At 41.5% G+C, this 23,392-nt stretch overlaps 1 protein-coding gene across 1 annotated transcript; it reads left to right on the top strand.

The window, feature by feature from the left end:
• Positions 1-6,095: 6,095 nt before the first annotated feature.
• Positions 6,096-18,223, top strand: LOC137297675 (O-acyltransferase like protein-like). Its single transcript, XM_067829588.1, has 15 exons — positions 6,096-7,016; positions 7,107-7,297; positions 8,374-8,461; positions 9,072-9,168; positions 10,106-10,467; positions 11,140-11,304; positions 11,583-11,676; positions 11,919-12,017; positions 13,061-13,223; positions 14,276-14,358; positions 14,796-14,915; positions 15,527-15,650; positions 16,147-16,333; positions 16,867-17,009; positions 17,882-18,223. Exons 1-15 carry the CDS (start codon positions 6,431-6,433, stop codon positions 17,987-17,989), a joined length of 2,610 nt encoding a protein of 869 aa, XP_067685689.1. The 5' UTR covers positions 6,096-6,430; the 3' UTR covers positions 17,990-18,223.
• Positions 18,224-23,392: the final 5,169 nt, after the last annotated feature.

The raw sequence follows: 23,392 nt of genomic DNA, 5'->3' as shown, positions 1-23,392 counted from the left end.
GATACTTAACGCCACTGAGGTTCCCCCTTACAGTCACCAGAGACAGATTGCAATCGTAGGAGAAACATCCCCATACCATCAAGGATTCACCGCCGAATGGGACCTGTTCCATAATGTTCCTCTGTGTGTAAGCTGTGCCTCTCTGTCGCCAAACAAGGGTTCTGCAATCTGTCATGAAGAGTAAAAACCTAGTCTCATCGGACCAATGGACCTTTCTCCACGATGCCAAGTTCCAGTTCCTGCGGTCCCTACACCAGCCCAGACGATCAGCTTTGTGAGCAGCTGTCAGCAGCTGACGTTTAACAGGCCGTCTAGCACGAAGACCTGCTGCTTTCAGTCGATTCCGGACAGTTCTGTCGGAAATTCGTCGATTGGGCAGCCATTCTCGTTTTAAAACATTACTCTGCGCAAAAGGATTTCGCCGCACATGCCTCAGAAGGGCCCCGTCTTCCCTGTAAGAAGTGCATCGAGGTCTGCCAGAACGTCTTCTGTCCTTCACATCATTAGTTTCCCGATGCTTTTTCAAAATGCGGCTGATGGTTGATGGATGATGACCAATTTGAACACCAATTTGGCGCAGTGACATACCAGCGTTCCTCATTCCAATTATCTGCCATCTCAATGCAGTCGACAATTGTGGAGGACCCATTTTCTTCACCTGTGTGCCCAGATATGTTGTGCTTTTTGAATTCGGTACTGAACTGATCAAGTTTTTAAAGTGTCTTTTTATAGGTTTCTTGGTGCATGACTTAAACGTGCATTTTGTCCTGCATGCCTCTTGCATGGGTGTGTTTGGGAGATGCAACAGATGGAGGAGAAGAAAAAGTACGAGTTTTCTTCTACAACTAGGTCACTATCAAAATCAAAGAAATTTGACTATTTTGGTGTTGCAAAACTTTTTTCCAGATGTATAGATTAGGGTGTCACTGAGCTGTTGCGGAGAATCGCATCCCAAAAGTGATTTCGCCCACAAAATATCCCCTTCTTCCTCCGTTATGACTTTCGCCTGTCGCTTTGTCATTCCTATCACCTGCCTAACGAATGCTTTCATTTTGGCGTCTAGTATGTTTCGCAGGCCTTCGTAACAGTGCTCCGTGAAGAAGTTTAATGGGATACCTTTCTTCGGATGTAATACTGTAAGGAAGCGAGAATTTCGTACAAAGAGTTCCCGCGGTATTCTGTTCCGTTCTGCTTGCGAACCTCGGCAATAGATATAATTAATGTTCGATTCAGATCGGGTTCATTTCTGGCCAAGGTCAAAAGGTCACGTTGTCTTGAGTTGGGAAATCTTTCTTGTCTTTCTTCCCTCCAAGAATTAAATAGTCGAAAATGCAGATTTGCTTAGTGTCTCTAACTGACTACCCGACAAAGGAGTTCCGAAACGAAACGTGCCAGGGGCACTGTTTCCTCTATCAGATACTTGGACACGGGGGATTGAATCTCTGGGCTTGAGACTGCTGTTTGTTTTCAATTTCTTGAGTGGCTAGAAAAAGTTCAGTATCAGATGAATTTTGACCCTCTCCCAAAACAGAGTTCTCATTTTCAAATTTCTTCAAAGTAATCTCATTGGTGGTTGATTTATCCAGATTTATTAAAGTCTCAAGTTCATCATTTATGGCAAAAACACCAAGGGTAATGTTATACTGGTTTGGGGTCAAAAACAGTTCTTCGTCGGAATCCATTCTTTAGGCTGACTGTCGTAAGCGGTGGCGAGAAGGTAGTTTCTGTTGTGACTTTCCTAATTATACGTAGCTGTAGATTAGTGCAGCACGAATGTTTGTGACGGGTGCGTTTTTCAGAATGTTTTAGTACGTTTGAGATCAGAACCTGTTTTGGTGTCTAGATGTCACTGTATATTAGTTCCACACGTGAATACAATGTTGACTTCGTTTTAAGTTGGAGAAAGTCCTCTCAATCCGTCGATAAGTTTCGCTCGTGAAACAAATCGACGGACTTCGGACCTTCTCCTACACATAACCACATGAAAGTAAGTACATGAAAACATTCTTCCACTTCATATACAAAATAAACATACTTACGCATTTCTACACAAATGCCATCCGACACCACCCAGCGGTATCTCAGCTTTCACTGCCGTGGACGAGCGTCAACCCTCACAGTCACCCAGACAGTTACGCTCCTCTGACCAAGTGCAGCACGTGCACCATCAGCCCCGTTAATAGTCCATACAGTTAAGTTACGTTCGGGCGACTCAGTCTCACGCCAGAAACAAACCATCACAATCACCCACTCGCATCACATCATATCTTGACACTACGTATTGTATAAAAATAGTTTACACTTTACAAAGCAGTGGTTTGTCAAATGTTTGTCCATCATACGTATTTGTTGGTAAGCCCTGCAGGGAAAGCTTTGTAAGACTTATCATGTTTTATCAGTATTGCTTAGTTTTCTGATAAAGGTTTGTGAACAATATTATACATATGATATTTCTTAGAAAGGTGTACGGTGCCTATTGTTACAGTTAAGAATTTGCCGTGACACACGATGTAAGAAATCCCTCGTAAACCAGCAAAACAGAACAAAGACAAGCCATAAACGTTCAAAATTCTGTATTATTTAGGCAAAGAGATCAAGTTATACAAGGTCGCGAGTAAATTTCACAATACGGATTTCAAATACAATACAAGTGAAACAAAATCTAAGGCAATGGGTCACAAAATATATTATAGCAAACTCACCAAAGTCTTAGTACGAAGGAGAAACAGTTATGTAGAATGAAAACACAGCGAGCGATCTGACAGCAGTTTCAGGCGTTGACGGATATGTTGGCGATGTAACTCCAGTGAATGGCCGTGTTGTGACACGGCAACGAGCCTCTTTATATATATTCAGTCATTTGCCGAAAGTTCGGGCACATACGACCATCGCCAACACTGTAGAAATCTCTAGCAGTCTCCCGGAAGTAGCAAATAGCAAGAGCACATAATGTCCGGAAAACCAGAATCCTGAAAGTGTTGACCATCTATTATACGAAATGTGACCCATCATAATTATTGCCTAATTAATAACAAAATATACAGAAAATACACACTCGTAACACTATATATTGTCAGACACCACAGAGACACTGGAAAGATATTTTCCTTAGATATATTATATAGCACAATGATCATGTTTTAAGCCAGTCCAGGTATTATTATTTCCACCTGCAATAAAGAGGCACACTATGCTGTACTGTAATTGACTTCTTGATGGCTTGTCAATGTCATAAAAGATGTAAAATTGAATGTTTCTCACCATATCTATATATTTGTAACCCTTGTAAGGAAAGTTCCGTAAGGCTTGTGTCATATGGGGATGATGTTTGACAAGTATTGTTATGTTTTCTGATAAAAGCCTATTGCACAAATTTCAGCCAGTATTTTGCACATATTATCCACGTTATCTTTGAAAGGACGTATTACGCCTGTACTGTGTGCAAAACGTTGAATAATTTTCCAAGGCAATAATGTATGACTGCTACTGGTTGAAACAAATACATTGTTATATTATTCTGTATTCTGGGCCATGGCCTCATATGCTGAATAAAAATGTCTGTCTGTCTGTCTGTCTGTCTGAATACAGAACGATTACAGGCGCGCTAGTGGAGATATATTTGTATTTCTCTGTAGAAGCTTTAAACGTTGGATGTGATCTCCAAAATAGTAAACTTTAGTACCAACGAATTCATATACCTAACATTGCTAGACAGCCCTTCAGAACGTGAACTCCATGAACTGTAACGTACTGGGGCAGGATAATATACGGGACGTCGGTGAACTAAGCAATACTGTATCAGGCAACATTTCACGTGTAACGTTGTGACGAACGACGGGTCCACTAACGGAAGGAGAAACAGACATAGTCTCTTAGCGAACACCTGGTGTCAGCACTCATGTTTAGCTATCCATTCATATATTTTCCACTTTTTCGACTGGTTTTGTCTGGCTCTGACGTGCATGTGTTTATTCACTGACACTTATTGTCATTTATTTCACGGTTGGTACTTGATTTCCTGTGTGAATACGCAAGCGCCGAGTGTTATATATATGGCTGAATGATTACTTAGTTGGTTGCTTGGAGTGTTGTTTTACGCCGCGCTCAGCGATATTCCAGCTATATGGCAGGTTTTGTAAATATTCTAGGCTGGAGGAAACAAAGCTGTGATCAACAGCATGAAGTAATATTATGTAAGTACTACGGAGAGGGTATTCTAAGCTCTATAAGTTTTACTCAATCGTTTTCTCATGAATATGTTTAAAACAAAACGCAGTTTTTGAGGAAAGTGAAGAAACTGTAGACAGAGACAGACCACACTGAAGTCCAGGCAGACGTAGAAACACGTGACGGTTCATGGTCAGGTTGCAGCTACATGCAACGATTAGCAGTATCAGATGTAAAAGACAAAGGAAATATGCACATTAACAGTGACAGATAGAAGCCAGATCACCCTACTAAAACAACACGGATGTCACCCAATACTTCAGGCTTGCTATTCTCGAAACGTTCGTTGACCTACGAACGTCTTAAGCCCATTCCGAGCATATTGGCTACGGTCAAAAAAGTCTGAGGGCTACGAACGTTTCGATAATAAGGGCCCAGTTCTTCAAGCCTCTGAACAATCCCAAAAACAAGTTACAGCCAGAATCGCTTGTTGTCAGTGGCATGTGACGAACAGTAGTGACAGATGAGATTTGCGTCACTCTCCAACATGGCAATGCTACATGGGACAGCTGTTGACTCAGGGCTATATATGATGTTCACTGATAAAAATATACATGATGTCGGTAAAGACCGCAGGGCGATAACAGTAACGGGCAGGGTGTAAGGGCCAAAATGGATAGATGACAACACTGTGAGGGTCATAAATGGACAACACACAACACTGAAAGGATCAAACATGGTAGACAACAACACTGTAAATGTCAAATATGGACAGACAACAATATTTTGAGGGTCAAACATTGATAGAAGACAACACTGTCAAGGTCGAACATGGATAGACAACAACACTGTAAAGGTCAAACATGGGCAGAAGACAACAATGCAGAGGTCAAACGTGGGCAGTGCAGGAGGGACTGAACAGGAGTCGACGTGAGGCTACTTGACCATTAGCGTGGGTTTTTATCATCTGTCTAGAGTGAGTGAGTGAGTGAGTAAGTGAGTGAGTGAGCGAGTGACGTTTACTTTATGTGGCTAACTCAAGTGGGTGTAAGTTAGTGGTTAAAGCGTTCGCTCGTCCGGGCTTATCTTCAAAAGTACAATGCCTTTGAGTCCATATCTGGTGTTTTCCGTCCTGATATTCCGCCATAATGTTGAAAGCGGCGTAAAGTCTCACTCACTCACTCACTCACTCACTCACTCACTCACGCATGCGCGCATGCATGCACGCACGTATTTCGAATACTGTCCCATGGACACAGCAACACAGGCCTCATGCACTCCACTACAACCATGACATCCCAACTATTCAGCTGAACGTGCTGCAGACATGTAACCTAGATAAACCACAGTTTATCTGTCGCCCATAACCCATACTCCTGTATATCATGCAAACCTTTACAAGTTGTATTTCACACACTTTATCGTTACATCGTTTATCAACCTTAACGTTTAGGCTTAGGCTTACCAATAAGTACAGGGATAAACCACCATGCCCCCCAAAAAAATCGTGCACAATTTAAAACTTCAAACAACGAATTATTGCCACATGGGTACAATGTGTGAAGCCCATTTCTGGTGCCCCCCCCTCCCCCCCCCCCCATCGCGATATTGCTGGAATATAGCTAAAACGGCGTAAAACTCACTCACTTCAAACAACAATGCATGCAAAACACAGCATGGATCCCAGGAACAGATCAAACAGACGCCATAGGTTCAACACAACCTGCATAGAACAACACTGAGATTTCCCGACAGAAATGTGGAGTTCCTTCCCTGTGCAATTTGCCATTGAGCATGAATCCTCGTCAGTACTCGACCAATACCATATAAAGCTAGTGTTTACTCTGTATAGTAGCGTGCGTATTCCTTATAAGGGCATTTGGATACCACAGTGTTCACAACACTTCTTATTGCCTACAGATGTATACATGGGTACATATTGTTTGACAAATACGGTTAGTGTGACATCTCACATGGTGCGTGTTGGCTCACTAGAGCTATCCATATAAGGTCACAGAGACCATAGATATAGGGCAATGTTGAAGGCTCCTCGTGAGGGACGCATGGTGATATAAAGAGGCTGCTGACACTTTTCAACACTTTTCAGGTGCTCACACTGTGTGCAGATCGTCTCCTGAAAAAAGCGTCCAGTGTATAGCAGACAGTTTGTATTAATTCATTATCTGAAGACATAAGTGATTTGTGCTTAGAGGCGATGTTGTGAGCCCAATCGTCTAGTGAGAGCGATTGGCCGAGGATCTACATGTTACAGCGTAATACAGACTGTTTAGTTTGGACAATGAAAAGCTTCACCGTCTGTGTGTTTCTATGGACGTTTCTATTTGTGGCGTCCTCTTTATGTTCCTCATCAACCAGCGATGTTTCTTTAACACTTGCACCGACTACACCTACTAAAATTTGGGCATCAGCCAGTTCTCCCAAACATTCCCTGAATGTAAATTCATCATCCGACACTAGCACAGCCTCAGTCCCGGATGTTTCCACCTCAAATTATACACAGATGACACCAACGTCTTCTGGGAACTCCACTCCCTCCACCAACACATCCTCACCTTTAGCGTCATTCCCGTTTTCCTTGTTGTCCATGCAGAATAAGATTCCAGGAGGAATGGGGAGCTCCCTTTTGCCTTTTCTCATTGGGGGAGGATCTATCGACATGAACACTATTACAGATCTTTTAAAAACTCTGGGTCCTCAGCTTCCGTCCATCTTGAAGGGGCTTTTACGGTCAAACACAAGCGGACTGACGGAGGATGAACGAATGTGTTCTGAAGATGTGGATACCTTTCTGGCCGATCTCGTAGTGGGGAAGATGTGGGCACTCACAAGTAAGAACTTTTTCGCATTTCGTTCTCCTTTGTAGTTATTTTCTTTGTATAATTTGTCATCTAAACTGGTTTCCTTTTTGCCCTTTACAGTGATCGATGCATCTGGGAAGCCTGGTACCTCCCTGTTTAAAGGGGCAACCACCTTCTTCGGGAACTATGATGAATGCCTTGAAGTTGTCAGTGAGGTGGACATATCCAATGGAAGACAAGTAAAGGGGGACACATGCGTTGTATCCATTAAACCCCCTAAACAGCTGCTAGCCATGATGGGACCCGGAAGTGTATGTTCAGTTTTTTTAAGCTCCGCGTTTGATGCTTTTGTTGTGTGTCTTTAAACTCCGCTCTCAGCAGTATTCCAGCTATATGGCGTTGGTTTGTAAACAACCGTGTCTGGACCAGACAAGACAGTGATCAACAGCATGATCATCGCTCTACATAATTGGGATACAATAACATGCGTCAACCACGTCAGTGAGTCTAACCAACCCATCCCTTTAGTTGCCTCTTACGGCAAGCATGGGTTGCTGAAGATCAGTTCTAACGGGTTGGTGTTGTTCAGAAATATAGCCAAGGCGTCAAATTTCATATAGCAAAATGGGAACAAATAAATAAATGATACTAATACACATGTGCATGCTCGGATGTAAGTTAAACAATCTTGAAAGCGACTCAGAAACAATTGCACCTAACCTCATGATCATACAAATCCTACTGGCTAGTCCAAGACGACGGGATCTGGGCAGCTGAAGGAAATGGATTTGGCAATTACAGTTACGTATACGCCTTTCTTCACATGTCCTACTTCACATGTCCTACTTCACATGTCCTACTTCACAAAGCATAGGTTTAAGCTAAATCACTTCCTAGAACAGGACCCTAGAGTGTCTACATGTACATGAACTTGATCAAAACATTTTTGTGTAAATCAATGTATTCGAAATTGCCAAAGTTGTCATTCGCGCTATACACAGTTTGAAGAATGTCCTCAAGTACCCTCAGCCCGGTCACGTTTTGACTTTTAATGTTCTTTCTTGGTAATTGATTCACTGAGATGATTTAATATATTTTCCACTGATTAACAAATATGTTACTCATGTATCTTATTTTGGTACTAACATTTTCTACTCAGAATGTTTTGAGTGAATGAATTGGTTTAACCTTGCTTTGAACAGTACCAATATTTCAGCATGGTGCTTAATCCTGGAACAAATGTCCTGGGAAAACTTGTCTTCTGATCCTATGGAGTTCAGTATCAAATACATAACCAGTTTATTCAAAATAGACCGAATATATCAATCATGTGACATTAATATATCGTGAATGTTGTTTTGAAGATAACCCATGATCATGTTTGTAGGCCTTAGCTCCGAATCTTGGCATCAACTGGCACCTGTGCCTCCCACGAACATGTGGCAGCGGTAAAGTCAAGTCAGACTTACAAAGCAGTACGTATTGTGTCGCTCGTTTAAACAAATGCCATTTAACTAATAACTGTTTGTTACAGAATGATAACGGTTCTTTGTGTTTATTGTAAATGGATTGCAGTTTTTGAAAATACAAGAAAGTGATATAAAATTTGTTTGGTTTAGGAATCGTCATGCACGAGTATCGTACAACGTAGAACACACATTGGTGATTGGAAATAATTGTTTCTACTGTTAGTTCAGCCATCAATTAGTTACATAACCATTGCTGACACACAATACTGAATTTGTGAAGTGACTCTAGACGCCACATCTCTTAAAGGGCGATACGATACCTTGTGTCAAATCATACAGATTTCGATATTATCCTGAGAGATTAAGGAAGACACCCAAAATTATGTTATTACGTTTTGCCTTAATTTGACACATCATCAAATATGGCAGAATTACGTTATTCCGGTATCAGATATAACGCCAGTGCAAAATCCTACCCAATGATACTTATTCTGAATCAAATACATGAAGTTTCCAGCTTAGTCATCGTTCAGTTAGTTTAGTCTATAAACCTGAATGATGACAGAGGTGTCCTATAACTGAAGTTTGTCACCCATTGCGTTTATTCGTGTTGCAGTGCTGTCTAACGTGAACCTGACAATAGATAAAGTCGTGTGTCATGCTGAAATCAAGAACGGCCCTATCAGTGAGGACAGTGAGGCAGTGGGAGCTATGTGAGTGATGAAACAGAAGTTGTATACTAGAGACAGTATCAGATTGTACTAGTTAGAGAGTAGAACGTTTGTCAGATAGTGCAGGAATGCGTTAGAAAGGTCAGACAAATCTAGAAACTAAAACATCAGTCCACCTCCCATATACAAAGCTTGGGCCAGACGTCTTCTCTGGTTGCTTTGCAGGGTGTTTAACACCGCACACTGTAATATTCCAGCTGTGTGGCGTCGGGATGTAAATAATTGAGTTTGGACCACGCAGTCTGGTAATCAACACCATGTGTCCTCGCTCTACCAGTTGTGATACGACATGTGTCTAACAAGTCATCCAATCTGGCCACCCGATTCCGTTAGTCGTCTTTTACGACAAGCAGTGGTTGCCGTACACCAACTGTAACCAGGATCTTCCCTGGGGTGCGCCTGGTCTGAAGTTGTTTTGACTTTATTTGGATTTAACAAGGAGGGACATGTTATACTTTGGATTACACCTGAAAGTACAGATTCTACTGCTTTTGTTGGGTTGGATCCCACTGGCACGCAAAGTCAACTATCTTCTGATAGGTATATTTACTTTTAGATATTGCAATTCAAATATGATGACGTTTTTTACTGGGGCTAAATGTCGGTCAAGATTTGATTATTATCTGTTGCCCTTGTACATTCAAACTGTTTTCTGCTGAAGACCGGAATTCGGCAGTTCCCTGAAATATGCATCAGTACATCTCCACCGCAAAGACCACAGACAGAACTGCTGCTAAGAAACATTAGGCTCAGTATTAACATTAGCTGAAAGCCGGGTTGAATGGTGTGGCAATAGGGTTGCTAGTCGTTATAGACGACGCGCCACAAAACAAACAATTGCTGTTCAAATAGTTTTTTCTATAAATTCATGCAATTCCATTCTCCGTTTGCTGATTGCCTTTCTCTGGTCCAATTTCAGCGTCCTTACAGCCATCTTGGGATGCATGGTCCTTCTGGGTTCTGCTCTGGACATGTACATCCGGGGAACCAAAGATCATTGCGAGAAGGCCCCTGTCACTCCTGGTCTGGATGCTGTTCAGCTGGAAAAAATCAGTGCACATTTACAGTCTAAGGACACTGAGGGGATTGAGAAACAAGTTAGTAATGGCCATAAAGATAATTTGATTGACAATCGGCAAGGGACTGGTCACGTAGAGAATGGTGCATTAGACAACCCTGCAGGTCCAACACTACCTGAGGCAAACGGTGGACACTTTCGATATCCTAATGGTGCTCAGCCGCCCACATCAGAAGAAAATCCAAAGAAGCAGAAACCAAAGTGTAAGTTGCATATCTTTCATTTTCTCTGTCTACAACAATATCCAAGAAGTTGTAATTGCGGACTTGGGGAGCTTGTGTGGATTGTTTCAAAACTGTTCTTAACATTAATTCAACAAGCGGTGTATTCTGTGGAAGGCGTTGTCCGCATTTACCGGGGAAAGTGATTATCTGTAAATTAGTAAAAGTTTGTTGTTCAGATAGAGACATTCTGCCAGTGTGTTCTCCTCACCACAATGGATACTCTCATATCCTATTGTCCTCAGCATTGTCCCAGATGAATGACAGATTTCTAAATTACAATTGTGTCAATCAGTCATTGAAGTCATGAGCAATCGTAATACGAATTTATTCATCGTACACGTCAGTGACAAATTAACCTGGGTAGTCTCTTCTCGATCAAAGTACATCCAGTGGCTACTGAAGACCGGTTCTAAACCTGACGCATGTGCTCACAACAATAAAACAATGATAGTTGCAAGTGCCTTAGACTAACAGTCATTAATTTACAACTGTCTAAGCGCTAATAGAGCCTTTAAAATCTATGTCCAGTGAGCCTTTAAAATCTATGTCCAGTGAAACGGAAACACCAGTATTGCAATATCCCTTGTGTTGGCATTTTCGGCTCTTCACAGCCAAGGTTTATCATAATTATGGAAGTTGTTGTATTTTCAGTATGGCAGCGGATCCTGTTGTGTTTCTCAGCCGTCAGCAATGGGGAGAAGATCCTCAGCGTTAAGCGTTCACCGGCATCTATTTCTTGTCTTAACGGCATCAGGGTCCTAAGCATGAGCTGGGTCATTTTGGGCCACACTTTCCTTAATCTCATTACTAACGTAGGTACGTCGTGCATATGATTCACACTGTCAACATATGTGCACAGAATATATCACAGTGTATAGTTCTTTATAGCTCTATATATCGTTGCTTGATCGGCACATTTGGAATGACTATCTTAAGTCGAAGTAAAGGCATGGGACTTAGGATCGTCTTAGCGCTTGTTATTTTGTACAAGAACACCTGGTGAGCATCTGGTGATGACCACTGTGGACGTGAGGACCGCGTGGATTAGAAACTTGTATGATGTGCTGTTAAATCGTACATTATTTGTTTTTCAGAAAATGGAGCAGACCTCTTGCCGATAACAAAGAGTTTCAGTTTCCAGGTTATTATGAATGGAACATTATCTGTGGATACGTTCTTTTTTCTCAGGTAACAGCATTGTCCACATCACGTTATGATGCATAATCAGTTACACTGTACAACCATAGTCACTGTCAAAGTTTGTGTGCATCTATTCATCGTTTAAAATAATAATTCCACTACGAATTATCTGTGTAAGACTGAAAACAAATATCCTAGTAAACGTAATTGGGTTTTAGACACAAATTTCCAGTTCATGTTAGAATGGCCTTTCAGAAATTTCAATCTATTATCTGAGAAAATGTTTGCAGTGGCCTGTTGGTGACGTACTTGTTCCTGAAGGAGACAGAGAAGGCTGGAGGTCTGAAGGTGAAACACATGGTCATGTACTATGTCCACCGCTACTTGAGGTCAGTCACGCCTGTTTCATTCCACTTATATACACATTGTAGATGTATTATTAAATGTTGAGATATAGAATCTCGCCCAAGTGTCTTCTGGTATTAAATATATCAATACGAGCTGATTAAAGCAACAATTTCCCGAGGCTTGCCTGGAAATGAGATTTTATTTATAATTCATAGTCATTCTTCATCAGTTAACAGTAAAAGAATGAATTTATCTGAACACAGAACTGACAATAGGCTTCTTGAGCAATGGTCTCAGTGACGTCATTACCTTTATGATATCATATCATTGTGGTATCATCAACATCACGTCATAGCACTGTCAGCTGTTTTCTTAATGATGTCAAGGCTTTGTGAGGCTATTACGTGACGGAGTAGTATAATAGCATTATGACAATTCGGTTGTCATTTTATTTATATATATATATTTATATATTTATATATATATATATGTATATATATGCAATATAGATATCACAGGTCTACTGTGGGATCCAGTTTTGGATAACAAATACAGTTTTCTTCTAGGGAAGCTGTTTGCCTTTTAATGAGACGTCGAATACAGGTTCGGTGAGATTCCAGCCTTGCATCTCAAAAGGATCGAGATTCTCATTACTTTTCTGAACTGTCATATGTAGGATAACAGAATTACACGTGCATGTCTGTGCAAGTTTTGACTCAAGCTACCAACGAACAGGGCAAGCTGAATTCTCCCAGACACTGTCACAGTATGGAAATGAATCGATTGCGAAAATGTTTCAGAACACAGGGTACCAAGGAAGAAAACTCAAGAAAACATTGTGAAACTATAACACCATCCAGTCACATAACTTGTTGATGAGTGTAGTTTTACTTCGCTTTTAAAATATTCCAGCAATATCACGGCGTGGACACCAGAAATGGGCTTCACACATGGTACCTATGTGGGTAATCGAACCGTTGTCTTCGATGTGAAGCGCGAATGCTTCAATCACTAAGCTGCCCTACCGCCTATTATTTATGAGAGTCATGGAATTTCAGCAATAGTTTCTGTTGATCATTTTCAGATTGACTCCTGTGTACGCCTATGTGATATTCGTCTACACGTTCGTTGTGCCGTATTTGGTTGATGGTCCAACCTGGACAAGTCCTACTGATAAGGCATCCTGTGAGAACAACTGGTGGATAAACATGCTATACATAAACAATCTACTCAGAGCAGACCAAATGGTAATGACAAATGTAGATTAAAACAATCTGACAAAATATGATTTGCACACAACTGTACTACCAAAGCAGGTGTCAAATAAATACATTACTCATCCTTCTATTTGTTTGACAGCCTGACTCTTGAGAGTTTTCAGGACATCAGTCCTGCCCTGCAACGAGGCACACCTGACACATGAGGTGTCATCTTAGGCGACTGAGCTTGTTCATGAATTGTCTCTGTTTACCCAGCAGTGAATGGGTACCCGGTGGGATAGGTCATATACCTTCTAGTGCCTCACAAGCAGCTTGGGTTATCTGGGGTGATAATGCGTTAGTGCTGTGAGTATGTACATGTGCATGGAAACAGACACTATATGTTCACATGACAATATGTTCATCCTGAAAGTGGCTTCCATGGTGTAGTGGTGGGAGCGTCCGTCCGGAGAGCGAAATGTCGCGGGTTACAATATGGTAAATGCTGATGCCGCCTGGCTGTCGCTCGGCAGTAATGGGTGCAACAAGGACTGGTCGGCTCGGAGTCAGTGTAAAGTGTCTGAGTGGTGTATTCTTGATAACGTGCTGTGTGGTATCTCAGTGAGAAAGCGCCATTAAACCAGCCAGTCTGAGCCAGTACAAGCACAGCCACACAAACACGCATATGCACGTCGTCAAATTCTAGACCCCATTTCACCACATCCTTAATATGTTTTAATGTGCATTGTGTATCCCGTATGTATGTATGTGTGTATGTGTGTGTGTGTGTGTGTGTGTGTATGTATATATGTATGGATGAATGCACGCATGCATGTATGTACGCATGCATTTTGCTGTAAAATTTTGTTAAGATGTATATATCCACTAACTTGGTTCGACCAACTGAAACAGCAACAAAAGGAAACAACAAATAGAAAAGCACACGCTGAAAACGAAAAACAAAACTACCCCCAAAGAGCATGCCAAACATCAAATGAACAAAATCAAAAACAAACAAAACCCCAACAAAACAACAACTCAACATATTGACGGCATGGCTTCACAAAACACAAACATCACATATGTTCTGTGTGTTTCAGTGTATCGCCTGGAGCTGGTACCTCGCTAACGACATGCAGTTCTATTTTGTGGCACCCGTGGTGTTGATCCCATTGGCACTAAGGTACAAATAATCCCTTTATTTCTTTAACATATCGAACGTCACATGGTGCTCTTTGTCTTGCCTCATGGTCAATAGTAATTCTAATTATCTTTCTTACAATTATGATATCTGTTTTTCTTTAGTGTTGAAAACCTATGAACTGATGTAACATGTCGACTTGTCTCTGGTGCTTTGTACACGTGAAGATCAGGGCAGACCTGTTTTTCAGTTACCCACCTTGTCAGAGGCGACTAACGGCATCGGTTAGTCAGCCTGACTTGGTTGACACATGTCATCGTATCCCATTGCATAGATCGATGGACGTGTATTTCATCACTGGTTTGTCTCTTCCACCCTCGATTCTTTACAGATCACCGCCGTGTAGCTGGAATAGTGCTGAGTGGGGCGTTAAACATCAAACCAAGGAGTCAACCAGCTAACCCTTGCTATTTTGTCAGTTTACAGGTGAAGAACACCTTTGCAAGAAAGGTCCTGAAGCTTACTGGTATATGCGTGGCTCTTGCATGCATCATCATCGGCATCGCCTGCACTGGTTACTATTCATATCACAACTTCCAGTTCGTATTTTCCCAGTCTTTGATTTTGCTTTTCATTTAGGATGAGCGGAGACTTATAGACAACTCGTTCCACGACTCTTGCTCAAAATATGTTTGATCAAAATTAAAACATGGACGGCCTCAGCAAACCTTTTCAAATCATAAATGCGTAGTGCGTTTCTAATACTTGTACGAATAATGTTCCTGTGTTTTAGGTGAACTATTGACTTGCTGGTGCATGTGTTTGTGGCGATACATACCGATAGGGCCGAATAGCCTTACCTTTTCGCAACAGCTAGTGTCATAAATCTAAAATGGTGTTGTGATCCATAAACATGCGATCACTGTAATGTCTGTATCTGACAAGAGAAGGCAGGTTATGGAAATGGTTGTGTCGCTCATTCATTACAAAGACGCAAACGGCAGAGAGAAGAGAAAACGGAATAGTTCTGATGAGCACGTCACAGTACGTGTATGTCCACATCTCCAACACCTTGTATCATTGTACTTTAATGATTCGGAATGAGCATTGTTATATGTAGTTGTTTGCATGGACTGTTGACTGTAAGACAGCTATTCTGTATGATGTATAAAACAACGCGTCTGTATCATAAACATGAATTCACTTACAGGGATATTACAGGGGTGTTCCTGCACGTGTACATCAAACCCTGGTGCAGGATCGGACCATTCGCCATAGGGATGCTGGTAGGCTACCTGATTCAAACGAAGAAATCAGAGATCAAGATTTCTCCAGTGAGCATTACACAATTGGGTGTTACTGTTTGTTTGTTCTTAAACGCCACACTCAGCCATATTCCAGCAATATGGGACCAGTCTGTAAATACTCGAGTCTGGACCAGACATTGCAATGATGAACATCAATAGCATCGATCTACGTAACTGAGATACGATATGTCAATCAAATCGGCAAGTCTGACCACCCATTCCTGTAAGTCGCCTCTTGCGACTGATTCAGTGTCAATGATCTCATTCTGCATTCTGTGGTGTACGTTACTAGTCTATACTGTCAGGTTTGCATACCTTGTTAGCAATAATTAGTGACCTTGAATATGCATGTGACGGCTGTAACCGGCGGAGCCTGATACGCTTACTGTTTCGGGAACACTTAGAATAATCAATGTTGATTCACACCAACATCCTTATTACAGTCCTAGTTGCACAGAGAAGACTTGAAGATGTCTTATCTTATGTTCATAAAGTGGTGTTTATCATTCTGTATATATTCCAGTTCATGCAAGGTTTGGGATGGGTCCTGGCTGTAGCCGTTGCCGGACTATGCACACTGTTGACATATGACGACACAAAAGGACCAGGTTGGGGAATCGATGGGAGGACCGCTTTCGACACGCTGTTCAGACCTGTGTGGGCTCTGGTCCTGGCTTGGGTGGTCTTCATGTGCTGCAAGGGAAAAGGAGGTGCTTGCGACTGAATGTATCCCAGATATTGTTGTAGATTTGTCGGTTATGAAACTTGACTTGCTGAATACAACCGCTATATGTAGAGGCAAACATCAGCCCTGACTGACAACTACTGCCTTCCTTGACGCTTTAGCGAATCTTCATGGTGGTTCTGTCTAAATCATGCAGAGCACGTTATACGTTTGCTAGTTGAACCCTAAAACCTTGTCCTGAGAAAGGAAGGTCGGGGATTGGATTTCAAGTTGTGTCCTAACTAAAGACCCTAAGCGATGGTACCATTTGAGACCCTGTGTACAAAGGTATTGAACACGACCCCATCTGTGTTGTGGTTCAAAATGCAACAATCCCTCCAAAGTCAGTTGTGTTTGTATCGTGTCTTGTCCTGCATTACTTGTACATAGGAAACGCCAAGTTACACCAACAGTACAACACTGTGTATTTATCAACGTGGTTATGTTCTAACCAAGACAGCTTCCTGTAACAACAAGCATGTCCATTTATCAGAATGTAGTTCACTGTTTTGTTCTCAGGTATCGTGGACTGGATGTTGTCCTGGGACTGGTGGCAGCCTCTTTCTCGACTCACATACGGGGCCTACCTTGTACATCTTGTCCTCATGATTACTGAAACATTATCGATGAGGTCACTCATCTATTACACGCAAGGATATGTTGTAAGTATTTGGTAAAAACCAAGCATGCATTTTCACTGGCTCTTTATCTTAGAATCTTTGTTTTGAGTATTTATATTGGTCACTATTTCACAATATAAGGTTTCTCCTCTGAAGTTAGGATAGATGGTTTGGTTTTGGTCGGTTTGTTCTTTGACGCCGCCTTCAGCAATATTCCAGCTATATGGCGGCGGTCCGGAAATACTCGAATACGGACAAGACAATCCAGTGGTCAACATCATGAGCATCGGTCGCAATTGCGATACGATGACATGTGTCAACCAAGACAAGTCGCCTTTTACGACAAGCAAACACCAGTTTCTAAACCGGATCTTCAAGGGACAGGGAAGATGATTTCATTTGACATAGTTTTTGGTAACTGACATCGGGCAACAAACACAGTCAGCATGGCGGATGCTACCGATTTGCATGACTTGTTTGTCGAGAACAACTGATGTCATAACTGATTCAGGCAGATTTTTCACATTAATTTCTCCGCTATGTTTGGCGGTGAGGTAGATTAGTAGTTAAGGAGTTCTCTTGTTCAAAGCCAAAGATCCAGATTTCAGTCTGGACTAGACGGTCCAGTGATAAAACAGCACGGGCATCGATCTGCGCAATTGTGAACCGACATGTAACAAACACGACAACGAACCTGGCCACCCGATGCCGTTAGTCGCCTATTGCGACAAGCATGGGTTACTAAAGAACACTTCTAACCCTGGCCTTCACGGCTATATGATGTGATAAAGGTAGAATGATCGATATCTTTCCCCTTGTCACACCGCTTGGTGCTGCGGATGTCGTCATTTCGAATGTTTACGCGCTGATCCAAATGACTCAGAATTAATCAAGAGTTGTTGCATATATTCCAGGTGTACCGCTTCTTTGGCTTCGTGTGCATGTCGTTCATAGTATCCTTTATGATGGCCATCCTGGTGGAGGCGCCCCTGCTGCAGCTGGAGAAGCTGGTCCTGTCCTGAGATACAACAGCTGCTGTCAACGCAGTCTACCACAACTAACACCTGTGTGATACAAATGCTTATGCCTTTGTCAAGCATTTAATAAAAAAACAATTATATAAAATACCTCAATGAAACGATCACGTGATAATTGTACATGCACATGTATTTAATCAAGGGTGCTTGTATTGACGTTACATGAAAGATTTACATATTGTACACTATATTGTAATAAACATTTTATTGGCAAATAAGGTGGATTGGTCAAATCTTGAAGCTGTTGATGTGATATAATTTCGAAAGCAGCAAAATTCGTTTGTCTAAAATAACGAATGTTCTTTCATCTATGTGATAGAATCACGGCTCCTGAAATGCAGAACTATAGTATTTTGATTAAAAGTTTGAACTAATTCATAGCCACTTAAAAATGCATCCCTTTCGGGTACATGTGTTTACGTTTAATCTGACTTTATTACTATAACTGGCGGACCTCGCGTCAATTTTCAGTTCTGGATTGTTTGTAATAACTATTTATCATTACTTATCAAGAGCAAGATTTCACAGATCCCATTATCACTACATGTATTAAGTGCCATTGTATGATAGCGTCGTTACCAGATTGGTGTAAACACACAGCTTTATATCGCAAGCATACCCATAGACATGTAGAACAAATTGTACTGTAGTGGGTAAATCTGGTTTGTGGACTTAATGAGTGGTTATCTCTCAATCGACAAACACCCATTTGACAGACAATCGTACAAGAGGGATAATTAGGGCAACACCTACGGATACAGTGGAACAGGCCACTGTCTCGTGGGTAGGGAAGGCTGACTCTGAAACAGGTTCGTTACTGAGAAGTTTTCTCAGCGACTGAGGGACTTGTATTGTCATGCAAGATAAGATTAAAAGCAATCAATATTTTCTAAAGAGTGAAGTGTATACAGTGGACATAGTAATGAAGTACATCTGATTTACGTGATGCAATAGAATCGCAGTTTGTAACAGCTAAGGGAATATCATTCCATATTTTCACTACTGATTGAAAAAGATGATGTTGAGTAACTCAGTCGTGTACGTAGTTGGCTAAAATTATCAGTTTCTTAAGTCATAGCTTGTTGCCTACTACAGGTGGGAGTAAATCCGGAAGAAAAACTGGTGTTGTCCAGTTTAGTATGAACTTGAAGTTCCTACCAAATTGAACAACACCAGTGAAATCCTCCAATAACACAATGTTTCAACACTGTTTTCAATATGATTGTTTTCAACTCCCATTAGATAAGGTTAAAATGAATTGCATGAATTTATATTGCAGCAATCAGATCAAATTAATGTATATATATCTTTACTTGGACTATTCCATTATAATGTGTAGGCAACAGGCAGTAGTTAATCTCTTCATTGAATCGTTGTTTTAAGTCGCCTGCGAACTACCTGTCTACGTAATGGGAGAACGTTATGGGTAGGTATGAATGTGTGCTCTGCTCACCCTCAGCCAACACTTGGACGATTGGGTGAGTTTTTTTTATTTCACAGGGAAGAGGCATCTGTGTTGGAGCATGTTCAGTACCGCGTTTACACTTTCATACATTCACAGCAGCAAAGCAACGTCACTTCATTCACACCCCTTGGACACATCATTAGGCAACTTGCGTCATTGTTCTACCAGCATGACGCCAAGCTCTTATGCATTCTAGGGTTGACCTTCAAGGCAAGAAGACTTCTTCCAAGAGCGTTCCAATACGTGTTCGAGGGTCAGGGAGGGTCAGGTGATTTCGATGGCCTCTCCATGGTTTTGCAGTTGCTATTGTGCCACGAGTAGACGTTAATTACGGTTTACTTACGTAGAATCGGCCAAACAGAATGACGTCAGGAATGGGCAGCACGTCCTTTCCTATGACCTGGGCAGTTACGGGACCGCTAAACAGAGCTTTACGACATCACGTGGCCATCCTGACCTGGGGAAACCACGTGCCGTTCGCGTATGATGCACACCTGTCCTCAGATTGTGAATTGTCCGTCTACCGCATCCCAGCCACAGCCACAGTGGACAAGCCAGCCTAAAGCATGTGGCATTGGAAATGTTTATCGCTGATGGATTGTTAACGTGTTTTTTCTAATCACCGTCAAGTTCTACACCAGTGTTGGTTGTTAGGCACATGAAACTGTGGTCACGTGCACCCACACATGTGCTGGATCGCGTTTTCCAAAGGAGCGTGCTGCATGCATCCCGCTAAGTTTCTCCCCGATGAAATGGATAGGTGCATCAGGTTATATTAGATCTGGCTAATATAATATTCGCTCTTACCTTCTACCTTCTACCACTCATTTTCAATATAATTCATTTCTCCATATATGACGTTTCTTTTTTTGTTCAGTATTGTATTCAACAGCGTACAGAAGACCTACGATATAGTTAAAATCTACGTATTAACACAAATTAACAGCACGTAACAGAGCTGAATCAGTACAGTCCTCTCTGGTATCAGTACGAACCTTTAGCCATCCCTTTGATGTGGTGGCAGCAATGGGTAAAATGTCAGTGATTGACGTGATCGGGTATGTTACAGACAGTACAGCCGAGGTTTGGCAGCATTACATGTTTGTACATGCAGTTGCAGTGTTATCAGAACGTCCAAAAACGACATAGTTTGAAGTCACAATCATTACTATTCATAGACTGGTATTTGGCAATGTTGATTTGTCATTGCTGGCCTGTTAAGCTCCACAACACTTGATGACATCGAAATATGAGCATAACTTGTGAATTCAATTCAATTCATTTCTTTATGGTATGAAAGACCATGAGTACATGGTAGGATGCATTTGCCTGGTCATTTACGTTTTTCTAAATCCTTACTTAGAACACATTTAAAGCAGCTAGTTTATGTAGACACAACCCGATACCACTGACACATTTTTCAAACTCCGGGTATGTGAGTGTGAGTATGCTTTTACGCCGCTTTCAGCAATGTTCCAACAATATCACGGCGGGGACACCCGAAATGGCCTTCCTCTGTCCGGGCGGAACTTATCAGAAATGTGTTATAAATATAGAAAGAGTTTTGTCACTTTTAACTTCAGTTGCATACAAAACGCTATATCTGGTTGTTCCAACTGTTCAGGATGAGCGCAATTGAGCGAGGTGACTTAAAAAGGCTTGAATGCTGCTTTATAAATTATTGCAATTGTATTGCCGTGTGCGCATGCCTGTGTGTGTGCATATGCGTGTACGTGTGCGTGTGCATGTGCGTGTGCGTGTGCGTGTGCGTGTGCGTGTGCGTGTAACATGTGTGTGCGTGTTACATTGCTGATGCAGACCATTGACATACCATGTTGCAGTTCCACTTTGATTCCCACGAGCACTGTCAGCGCAAAGAACTATTTCACTTAATTGCAACATACTTGTTTAGTTTCTCAAGTGTGCGTGTATCGTGGACTTTGAGACAACCTAAGACACCCTTCAGACATCCCCGAGAAATACAAACGAAGATATTGAGTTCTCTCTCTTATCATTTGAGTCATAAACATGCCACAACAATAGCCAAATTCACTACACACGATTTCGCACTCCCCTATTGTCGGCTAGTAAATCAAGTCTTGACTGAATACTGCCAAACAGTCAAACTTGTGACAGTACTGATTTTACGGTAAATAAAATTAAAATACAACGGAAAAAATTGATTGTTCTTAATTGATACAATTACGAGAATAGTCCTACGTCAACAAACCGAGTATGGTGTTGGTACAACAAGGAGTAAATGTGTAACAAATGTATATCAGTTAACCTTTCGATGTATATTTCATATGTGTACTACTTCAGTGCAATGCATCAATTATACCGGTAATTCCTGCATTAATCCTCCTGATATCATTCATGGAATAACGGGGTAGGGTCACCGGGCAATAACATAAGTATCAACCTCTCCATGGCCAACAGTAGTGTGGGTTTATTTCTGATACGGGATAAGTACTAAATAGGTCGTATACAGATCTATTATGGCCTGTGGTGCAAGACTCTATGAGCTTATAGACACTCCTGATCATAATGAATGGAACCCGGGATACTTCTTACTCATCCAAGACTCCCCGCTCCAAAACCCTCCGCTGCTTAACTGCAACTGATTTGCACCCTGAGCTCAATGCACAATACCATACACCACCACAGACATGTAACTTGACGCACGTGAAGAATCTTTCTAAACCAAATATGTCGGTTTTGCATAGATCATTTATGCTCATAAAACAGGACTTTGGACATGTGACGGCTCCGAACCGTCTTTCTAAACTGTGCATCGTGGTAAAAAAACATCACGCTTGTGACAAATGCATTGTGTGCACTCTGTGACTGTCGGACTTTTCACCCTGTATCGTTCACGTTCCTCCTTCACGCGGAATACACTATAAGGGTGTGAAAGAAACGCATTTCTAAATTTAGTGATGGAATGACTCAGAGTCACTCCGTGTAGTATTACCCTTACATGAAATACAAACTCATGAAAATGGAAAAGACTCAGAGAAAAAAAAATAACATTAACGATTAAAATGAATTTAAGGCATTTCATGGTTCACTTTCAAATACTGACGATACTAGAAAAAAGGTTAGCGTATCCTGCCCAGCTGGTAGTACTCGTCACACAAACGCATGCAAAGGCAAATCAGTTGGCCACCTAACAACATGAGTACATATTGTACACGTCAAAATGGCAAATGTCATTCTATCACTGATGGAACGGATTTGGCAATGTTGTACACGTGTCTATTGTGACAGTTTAAATGCGACAGTGATACAGGCACTGCCATTTTAGAAATATATTGAAAGCAAACCACGTCATTGAAATGACATAGATAATAATGTGTAAAGTCATGTGTGAATAAGACGAACGCCAGCGCTGGGATTTCATCCAGCCAGATTCTGATTATAACAGTCCAAGAAAAACATGTCTCTCGGTTTGTCCCAAGAGGCTGAGCAAAACCTCTTAGAGGTTGAGAGATGTCAATAATGGAACAAATGCCCACCTTTCTTGATGAACATTGGTTCCAGCACAAACTCTTGGGAAACAAACATGGAATAACGTCGACCCTAACATCTCTTCCCTGTTTTACAGTGGCGATGGGTTAGCCTAGTGGTTAGAGCATTCGCTCGTCACGACGAAGACCCGAGTTCGGGTTCCAGCATGGATACAATATGTGAAGCCCATTTCTAGTGTCCCCCGCCAAAGTATGAGGTACATAAAAAGATGCTAAAATAAAGCTATCAACTTTGAGAAAGACATACACTTTTTCAAAACACCCTGTAAATATTATTTCAATCAGAACGCTATTTGTGTTATCAAAGAAAATAAAAAAAAACACAAGCAACCTTGGCATTTTGACTCTCTGTAGGGTCGTGTACTTGGATTTAGGGGAATGTTACATGAGGCA

This window comes from Haliotis asinina, chromosome 10 (genome assembly GCF_037392515.1).
Source record: "Haliotis asinina isolate JCU_RB_2024 chromosome 10, JCU_Hal_asi_v2, whole genome shotgun sequence".
NCBI classification, from domain to species: Eukaryota; Metazoa; Mollusca; class Gastropoda; order Lepetellida; family Haliotidae; genus Haliotis; species Haliotis asinina.
This window is presented reverse-complemented; position numbering and strand designations above follow the sequence as displayed.